This window comes from Nicotiana tabacum, chromosome 1 (assembly GCF_000715075.1).
Source record: "Nicotiana tabacum cultivar K326 chromosome 1, ASM71507v2, whole genome shotgun sequence".
Classification (NCBI taxonomy): Eukaryota; Viridiplantae; Streptophyta; class Magnoliopsida; order Solanales; family Solanaceae; genus Nicotiana; species Nicotiana tabacum.
In genome coordinates this window covers 4742495-4752458 of record NC_134080.1, presented here as the reverse complement: position 1 = coordinate 4752458, position 9964 = coordinate 4742495, and the positions used below count along the sequence as shown (strand labels likewise).

The 9964-nt window shown below is 38.5% G+C and overlaps 1 protein-coding gene across 1 annotated transcript; it reads left to right on the top strand.

The window, feature by feature from the left end:
- The first annotated feature begins 206 nt into the window (after positions 1 to 206).
- On the top strand, positions 207 to 5532 carry LOC107814945 (uncharacterized). The gene is made up of 5 exons (XM_016640447.2): positions 207 to 957; positions 1434 to 3792; positions 4043 to 4103; positions 4196 to 4419; positions 5282 to 5532. The coding sequence occupies exons 1-5, from the start codon at positions 840 to 842 to the stop codon at positions 5349 to 5351; spliced, it is 2832 nt and encodes a 943-aa protein (XP_016495933.1). The 5' UTR covers positions 207 to 839; the 3' UTR covers positions 5352 to 5532.
- The last annotated feature ends 4432 nt before the right edge of the window (positions 5533 to 9964 follow it).

Here is a 9964-nt window from a genome sequence, read left to right as displayed (position 1 = left end):
AAAGATAACATTGTGTGTATTTTTGAATTAAAAAATAGACGAAAATTAATTTTAAATCATTTATTAAATGATAAAAATATTTTTGGCTCTTTTTTATTTAAAATTATTAATTTCAAAATTCTTATAGTTTATACAAATATTAGGCTAGGAATATTGGTCCCCTCTTTCCTAAAAGTTGTTATTTATGTAATATTGTAATGTTACCTGAGAAAAGCAAGAAATTGTCGGGAAACGGGTCGTAAACATATTCTCTCTTTTCTCTTCCCTCCAAATCCAAACCTTCTCTTTTCTCTTTCTTGGGAACATCAAATTCTGCAGCCCTTTTTTAAACCAACAAGAAATTGTTGCCTTTTTTTAATTTTTTTTTTTCTCTTCTGGACTGTACTGTTAAGTTTCACACTTTATTTTTCTTGTGTTTCTTTTGTACCCTCAAGTGATAAAGTTATCATCTTTGCCCATTTTACTTGAAATTGGTCTAGTCCAATAACCCCATTTTGCTCTTTGTTTTGAGTTTTCATTTGGGAATTTTCTATAAAGGTTTTCTCGTTGGTATTTCTACTTAAATTTGTCAAGTTCAAGTTTTGATTTTGCTCTTTGTATAATTGTATTGAGCTTTGCATTTCTTGTATGATAAATTTATCCCCTTTTGCAATTTCTGCTTAAATTTGACTAGTTCAAGACTTGATTTTTGCTCTTTGAATTGAGCTTTTATTTGGGTATTTTCCCTTTTTTCACTTGGTGTTTTGGGATTTTGGGGTTTTGGGTTCTTGTTATTGATCCATTTTTGGATGAATTTTGGTGTCAAAGGGAGTTAATTACACTTTTAAGGAATTTTGAAAATGGCAGAACCTTCTTCAAATGTTCGACTGGTTCGTTGTCCAAAGTGTGGAAATCTTCTTCCTGAGCTTCATGACTTTTCTGTTTACCAATGTGGTGGTTGTGGTACTGTTCTTAGAGGTACTCCTTTCTCTTTTACTTTTATAGTTTATACCTTAATTTGAATTATGTAAAACTGCTCATCTAATAGTTTGAGTAGAACTAAGTACTTTTAAATGGAGTAACGTGGTATGAGTATTTATATAGCCGATCCCATCTTGTTTATGACTGTTTGTGACTGAGGCGTAGTAGTGGTTGTTGTTGTTGTAAATACTTTCACTTGTTTGGTCTAAGAAAAAATTATTTGGCTTGCATGTGAAGGGGCGAGTTGAAGATAAGTAAATAAAATGTCTATCTATAGCAGTTTAAGCTTTTAGACTAGCATTCACAAGATTCAACGTTTTCCCTCTGTCATATGTTTCTTTATGTCGTTCACATATTCAATACAGCAGAAGTTTTGTAATATGTCTAGCATAGCTATGTTAGGATAAGTTTCAAATCGAATCTTGTTTTTAAGATTCTAAATTTCCATTTTTGTTGTTATTATGGTAATGCAGCAAAAAATAAGGGGATTTTGGATGATGGCTTGTCGGAGATATCAGATGGTGAAAAGGGTAGAGCAGTTGCTGGTAAAGGAGAGGTCGCCATGAGTTTAGATACTGTTTCTGATTTCGATGAGGAAAGTAGTGACATTCAACCGAGGAGGACAGAAGGGAAAAGTCATAATGGAAGAATGGTGTCACATAATCGAGTGATTTCAGGATCCGATGATAAGGAAGTTTTCGATGATTTTGATAAAGCCGGAGAGGGTGAACAAATTTTAATTGGTTCGAGGTTAGATAGGTTTAGAAGAGAGAACAATTATGGTTACAATGAATGTAGTACTTCTAAAGGCAAGATGGATCATGGTGTTAGGGCGGATAATTATTGGGGAAAGATTAATACTGTTGAATCTGTTGGACTCAGTGTTGAAAATGAGCTTAAAAGGGTAAGGCCTTCGATGGAGTTACTAGGTTCAGGACCACCTATGGACAGTCGGTACATTGAAAGATCTTATGCAAATGGTGCAGCTGCCAGAAGGCAAGGGAAGTTCAGTGCTCCTCCGTATCCTAGTGACGGGCCATTAGAAAATGACATGGGTTCTTACTATGGCTCTGTTAACCATAGGAGGTACAACGGTGGTTTGGATGGGGTAGCTAGAGTTGCGGACTTGGAGAGCGATAAAGCCGAGCTCTTAAGGAAGATCAATGACTTAAAGGACCAACTCAGCCGAACTTGTGATGTTTCTGAGAAACCCAAGGATAGTGTTCCTGTTGATGCGAGGATGGCTTCAACAACAACCATTAATCCGTATAGCAGGCACGATGTGCATAACCAGGATTCTTACGGTGCTAACCGGCATCCCCTAGGTCCTGCTAAGAATGTTCGAGAGCGTCCATACACATATGGACAACAAGGAAATGTTCCTTATAAGGATCCACATGGTTCAATGATGGCAGACGCATATCCTTCAAACAACTTTTCTCATGAATTTCTTGGATATAGAAAGGAACATCACCAACAAATGCTCAGAAAGCCTCCCAATCAGACGTTGTATCAGCCTTTTCCCCAAACGTACCCTGAACATTTTCCTGGGCATCACATGGATAACTTCTTCGTACCACATCCGCATGAAACCCTTTTCCACCAGTCTGCATGTTCTTGTTCACATTGCTTGAACCAAAATTATCACGTTCCTGCTGTGATTCAACCCTCTGGTTTTGGCAGCCGAAGGTCACGAAACGGCCCTGCTAATCCCATTTTACATCACCACATGACCTCTGGGGGTTATGGTCCAGGGGGTTATACATCTGAAGGCTCTCATGTCCTTAATAAGAATTATCATGAAGGAAGGCGACTTACAAGAAGTCCGAGTGACCTGGAGCCGGAAAATGGTGGTCTTGGTCATCGGCGTTATCCTAGAGGAGTGGTTGTTGCCCATAGAGTTGGACGTGTATATCAAGCTATAGCAGGTGGTGCCCCTTTCATTACGTGCTGTAGCTGCTTTGAGCTGCTGAAGCTGCCTAAGAAACTAATGATGACAGGAAAGAGTGAGAAGAGAATGAGATGTGGAGCCTGCTCCTCCACAATTCTATTTGAACCTGGTAGCAATGAGTCGGGTGTATCCATTCCTACACAAGTTAAACCAGTGCCTGCTGAGTTTGCTCCTGATTCAGCTGATGTGCCAAATGAGAATTTGAGGAATGAGGAGACGATCCCTTGGTCTGATGATTATGATAACTTTAACTATAACTGCCATTTGGCCGATGCTAAGCTCGAGTCATCTTCGAGGAGTCATAAATCAAATTCCACTGAACCTGAGAAGAGGCATAATGCTCATTCCTCATCATTTAGTCTTTCTGAAGATGAGCTAAGCCCAGAGAGCGTGATTGTTAGACATGACGTTTCTCATCGTGCTGAAATGCCCCTTGAAGATGATCCGCCACCACTCCTAGATTCATCTCGAAGGGACCATACTTATGGTATTTCTCCCAAAGATGTGGTAGAAAACTACAGCAAGGAGAACATGAAAGAAAACACTGATCAAGAGAGGACCGTACTTGATAAAAGTACCTCTAGGCAGAATTCTATTAAAGATATATCTACGGCAGTTGAAATGGATGTCTCGATGAATGAATATGTAGGTGTATCTATGGAATCATATCAATCAAGCAAAGAGGAAAATTTGTCTAAAAACAACAAGGGAGGTGAGTCCTTCATGGGTTTTATTAAAAGGAGCTTTGGAGAATTATCAAGGTCTAGTCAAAATTCAGAGAATGGAAGATCAAATGTGTTTGTCAATGGAAGACCGATACCAGATCGTGCTGTTAAGAAGGCAGAGAAGTTAGCAGGGCCCATTCAACCAGGAGATTATTGGTAAGTGCATCTGTACTGAGAAGGACAAAAGATATTATATGCTATATTAGTTTCAAAAATGCATATTAGTTCATCCTTTTCTTGTTTGCTTTGTCATAATTCTCGATGGTAGTAATTATGGTGAAATTTACAACGGTGATGCTTTCTTGATTGTTTTCTTGTGGATATTATTTTGCCTTTTAATATATGATGATAAACTTAGATTATCTGAAAATTGACTTCAAACTCTGTTATTTAAATGGTGAACTAGGTATGACTACCGAGCTGGCTTTTGGGGCGTGATGGGCCATCCCTGCCTTGGCGTCATTCTGGTAGGATTCAATAATGTCTGATGTAGAACATATCTCTTGGATGGTTTTTGGTGGATTACCAAATTGATGAAGTATCACAATTTTTCTTACAGCCAAATATTGAAGAGTTTAATTATCCAATCCCAAAAGATTGTGCTGCTGGGAATACAGGGATTTACGTGAATGGACGCGAGCTCCATCAGAAAGATTTAGATCTACTGGTGAGCAGAGGTCTCCCTATGACACGAAATAAGTCCTATTCCATTGATATCTCAGGAAAAGTTGTTGATGAACACACTGGTGAAGAACTTGATGGCCTTGGCAAACTTGCCCCAACGTAAGTTTCCATATAGCATGTGTATCAAAGAGTCTACTTTCTCCATGTTCCATAGAATAAGACTGTAGTACTAACAATTTTATTTGTGCCTTTATTCTTCCATTGTCAGTGGCTAATGATTATTGTGGTCGTTTATTAGTGTTCTATAGGATTGAAGTTAATCACCACATATTCTGCTTTTAAAGGAAAGTTAGCCGAAAGCTCATAGAAAGTTGTGCTTTTAAAGAGAAGTGGGGTTAAATTTGTCAGATATTTTAGTATTCCCATTCTTCTTTGGGTTAGAAACTCTCCCCTGCTCGAGTGAACATCCAAGCCTGGGCTTGGATGTAGTTTTCAGATTTTAGTTTCTTTATTGGAGTTGAAAGCTAAAATCAACCATCTTTCTGAGGACCTAGACTTCTTGCTTAGATATTAAACAACATACATCAGAATTTCTACCTATTCAATTATAATCAGAGCGCGTAGTCCAAGTGGAAGCTCATACATTTAAATGACTAGGACTGGTTGTTGGTCGATTAAGGCTAAAGAGTTATCTGTTCTATCTTTCGTATTGAATATCGGACTTCTCTCAAATCTCAATCGTGACTGTTGCCATTAGAACCATAGATGAGCAGACCGATGGAAGTTTATGTGATGCCTAGCCAAGGATTTTGAAATTCAAAGATTTTTACCTCTTCAGTCATATTTCCAAAATTTAATCATTGTATTTGAATAAAAGATACAACCTTCAGAACATTCTTGAACCGAAAATATGCTGGACGATAATCTGTTTGCATGTTATCTCTGAGGAAGTTGTATAGTTTTAATGGATATTTTCTAATAACCTAATCTGATGTTCCTCTGGTTTTTGTGATTTCTTAAGGGTTGAGAGAGTAAAGCATGGATTTGGTATGAAAGTCCCAAAGCAATTGCAGAGCAATTATGTTAGTTGAAGGCACTTCAGTTACTTTCTATCGCCGAAAGGATAAATCTTTTCTTCTTTTTTATGTAAACCTGAAATGTAACCTGAAGCCTGTGTAACTAATATGCACAGATTTTTGTAGTAGAGAAAGTCATCTTATTTGGTGACAGAACTCAGATCATTCAGTTATTTATTGATTTATCTTCTTTAAATGTAGCCTCTCATCAATTGTACTGATTTTCACACTGTTTACTTCTGGTTTGTTAGATAGAATGTTACAAACTTCGTGTTGATGGAACATTGTCCTGCATTTGTAATCTGTTTTCTGATTAAGGCTTTTGATTGAATTCTGTGTCGCCGAGGCCTTGAAAAACCTTATTTAGAGTTGCATCGATTTGCGTGCACAGTTCCGGCGCGTAGCCGGAAAGCTTAAATATGAAAATATGTGAAAAATGATAAAAATTTGGTTATAAAATGAGTAAATTTGACTTCGGTCAACATTTTGGGTAAACGGAATCGGACCCGTGATTTGACGGTCCCGGAGGGTCCGTAGGAAAATATGGGACTTGGGTGTGTGCCCAGAATCGAATTTCGAGGTCCCAAGCTCGAGAAATGAATTTTCAAAGAAAAATTATTTTCTAAAATTGTTTAAAGAAATTTGAAATGGAATTTGATCAGCACATGATGGTATTAGGCCCGTATTTTGGTTCCGGCGCCCGGTACAGGTCTTATATATGATTTAATATTATTCGGTGAAGTTTGGTAAGAAACAGAATCCATTTGACGTGATTCAGACCTTAAATGCAAATTTGATGTTTAAAGAAGTTTTGAGAAATTTCATTGATCTTGAGGTTTAATTCAATGTTCATGATGTTATTTTGGTGATATGAGTACACGTATAAGTCCGTAGGATGTTTTAGAGGTTTTGTGTACGTTTGGTTTGGAGTTCCGAGGGCTCAGGTGAGTTTCGGGATATCACAGGCTTAAAACCAGATGTTGCAGGTTCAGAGAAGTTGCAGGTCTCTGAACCTGCCAGTGCGGTGCGCACGAAAACGTGTGCGACCGCGGAAGGGGCCAGTGCGGTCCGCGGTCGGCTTTGTGCGGTGCGCGGTGGAGGGCTGTGCGGCCGCAGTCGACTTTGTGCGGTCCGCACAGGGGCACTAGACTGCAGTACCCTCCGGAAGGACTGTGCGGCCGCAGTCTATTTTGTGCGGTCCACACAAGGGGTCTGAAAGGGGTATAAATAAACGGATTTTCGGTTATTTTCATTTTTCAAAACCCCAAAAACATAAGAGGCGATTTTTCAAACAACTTTTTCTCTCCAAAACGTTGGTAAGTGATTTCTAACTCATTTTCTTCACTCCTTAACACCTTTAAACATGATTTCCACTTCAAATCAATGATTTTCACGGGGGAAATTGAGTGTTTTGGATAGAACCTAGGTTTTTCAAAAATTGGGGATTTGGACCTCGATTTGAGGTCCGATTTCAAAACAAATCATATATTTGGGTTCGTGGGGGAAAAGGTAATGGAGTTTTGGTTCGAACCTCGAGTTTTGATCATGTGGGCACGGGGCGATTTTTTTAACTTTTTGAGTAAGACTTTGGAAAACTCATTTTCATGCATTGGGGTTGATTCATTTAGCGTTTATTAATGTAATTAAGTAATTTGTGACTAGATACGAGCGAATTGGCGGTGGAATCAAGGGGTAAAGCTATAATTGAACCTTGAGTTGTGTTCGTGGCATCGAGGTAAGTGTTTTGTCTAACCTTAGCTTGAGGGATTGAGAGTTGAGTCCTATTTGCTATGTGGTAATTGATGAGTACGACGTATAGGCATGGTGATGAGTATCTCTACGTTGGTGTCTAGCATGACCGTGAGTCTTCATATTGTGAATATCTTGATTTCGTTGTATCTTTCATGCCTTGATGATGATTTCTAATTGTTGTGAAAAGTTTGTGGAAGGAATCGTGTCCTTTGAACATCGAGGAGCATTAGCTCAAGTTATATTACGAAATGTGAAAGTATATGAGATGATTGAACCCTTTGGAGCATTGGCTCAAGTGGTAAAGTGAGTTATGAAATAAAAGTGAAAGAAGGAGAAAGAATTATTATATTGTTCCCTTGCCGGGATATTGCTGCTTTGTTGGTTATCTCCCTTGCCGGGATGATGATATTATGATTTTGTCACTCCTTTGATTGTTGCCGGGACTCTGTATTACAGTCCGCGAACCAGAAATCCGGGTAAGAAATTCTGTTAACCCGGGAGAAGGTGTTAGGCATTCCCGAGTTCCGTGGTTCTAGCACGTTCGCTCAATTGTCATATTCGACTTATTTATCTGATTTTAATTCATATTGAACCTATGTGCAAATTTAAACTTTTTACCGCTTTTATTATTGTTATTTTTTTTTCAACGAGAATTGCAACGTCGTGAAAACGCATCTCGAACCACGTCACATCAATGCACCCGTGGTTGTTGACACATCTCGACTCCGTTGAGATTTGGATTTGGATCACATAAGTGTGCGCCCGCGTTTAAGAAAGTAAATTATTAAAGGCGCGCCTAAAGAGACTAGCGTATCATTATTTTGGGTAAGGCCGTGAAATTTTGCTATACAGCCCATCCCGAAATCTAAGTAATTTTACCAATACGTATAGAGGGCCCCGCAACTTGTGTATTTTTGTTTGTCGAGGCTCGTCTCACTCATTATTTTTAAAAGAATTTACAACGTCGTGGAAATGCATCTCGAACCACGTCACAATCAATGTACCCGTGATTAGAGACACATTTCGACTTTGTTGAGATTTGGATTTGGGTCACATAAATGTGCACCCGGGTTTAAGAATGTAATGTTATTAAAGTACGCGCCTAAAGAGACTAACGCGTGGTTATTTTGGGGAAGACCGTGAAATTTGCTAAACGACTCGCCTCGGAATCTAAGTATTTCAAATATACATTTGATGAGGGCCCCGCGACTTATGTGTTCTATTTAGCGAGGCTCGTCTCATTTTATTTATAGGTCCATCCTAAAGTGAACTAAGATTTTCTAATTAATTTGTCTCTAAAAATAAGGAAAAATCCTAATCGATTTTGTCAAGGGCCTAAAACAATAATTTTAAACCAAATATGTCTTAGGGCTCAAGGATAAGCCCGAAAAATGTGAATTGGCACAACCAAAAGCCGGCCCAACATAGTCTTTGGCCCATGCCCATGCGAGTATATAAATAAGGTAAAACCCGGGCCATTCGTTAAAGCGCTAAAGCTCAGATGGCCTGGAATTAGGCTGGCCACTAGATCGATGCAGCTTCAGTTGAATCAAATCAAGTACCCATCGAAATTATTGTGTCCTTTTACTCAAATGAACAGAACATGGTTTGAAGATTAGATTATTTTAACTACTGGTCCATTTTTACTAAAGGTTAAAGAGCAAATTAAGAGGTAGCTTTGAGTTCGACAACAAGATTGCATATCAAGCCTTCAAGGATTAGACTATTGGTCATACACTTCTACCAACGCTAGTTAACACCTATATATTAAGAACTAATCTGCATGATATGAGTTACTGCAATACAATACATGCTCAACTGGACATCAAACTCGATTTCAAATCCAACTGTTTCCGACTTTTCTTTTTAAACATAAATGAACACTAAACTACACATACACCCATTGTACTGAATTGCAGTTAGATAGTCACGAATTTGAATTGGTTCGAAGCAGTTCAAAGGCAATTTATTATAAGTTGTAGATTCAGCCACTCCAAATTACTTAAACAAATAATCCTAATTACAATTCAAACCATTACATTCAATTATAAGGAAGATATGGTAGCTACTGAAGTTTTCCAATGAAGTTAGGTTTCCATTTCATTTTATTTCAACCAAACTCTACATGATGTGGAGATTCAACATGTACCTGGATTAGAAAACAGGACAGGAAGAAGGAGAAGTCAGCAGCAGGTAAGCAACAGACAATACAACATCAATGGGATTCAGAACAGCTCCAAAAACCAGTTTCAAACCAGAATGACACTCAACCACAACCCGGAATGAGTTTGTCAACCAACAGCAATACAGACACCCAAAATAGAACAAACTGAGCTCGGATAAGTTCAGAAACAGAATCAATAGACTGCCAAATAGATTCAATAATCAAAAGGGGCAAGAACCAGTGCTTGGAATCTAAATTCTGCCTAGAACTCAATGGAACAATATCCTTTCTCTTAAACTCTCTCTTAGAACTGATTCAAGACTCAAAAATGTGTTACGCTTTCTCTATACTGAATTGCTGATTTCCTATTGATACTTATTGTACCCCGCAGCATGATTTCCCCCTCCCATACTTGACTGTATATGACTGTTTCTTTCTGTACTTTTTTTTCTGTTGTATATAGTTAAATTGCACAAGTTTATTTGGTATGTCTGGTCCTAGACTCGTCACTACTTCGCCGAGATTAGGCTAGGCACTTACCAGCACATGAGGTCGGTTGTGCTGATACTACACTCTGCACGGTATGCAGATCTAGGAGCAGCTTTCAGACAGTAGTTGGAGTGCTTCTTTCAGTCCATCGGTGACCCAAGGTAGACCTGCAGGCGTCCGCAGGCCCTGACATCTCCCTCTATCTTTATTTCTTGTTTCCTTT

Bases quoted from the DNA above. Each gene is read 5' to 3' on its own strand.
- LOC107814945 (XM_016640447.2), top strand. From the start codon at position 840: ATGGCAGAACCTTCTTCAAATGTTCGACTGGTTCGTTGTCCAAAGTGT. The intron at 3,793-4,042 runs GTAAGTGCATCT...ATGGTGAACTAG, and splicing joins ATTCAACCAGGAGATTATTG to GTATGACTACCGAGCTGGCT. The intron at 4,104-4,195 runs GTAGGATTCAAT...TTTTTCTTACAG, and splicing joins CCTGCCTTGGCGTCATTCTG to CCAAATATTGAAGAGTTTAA.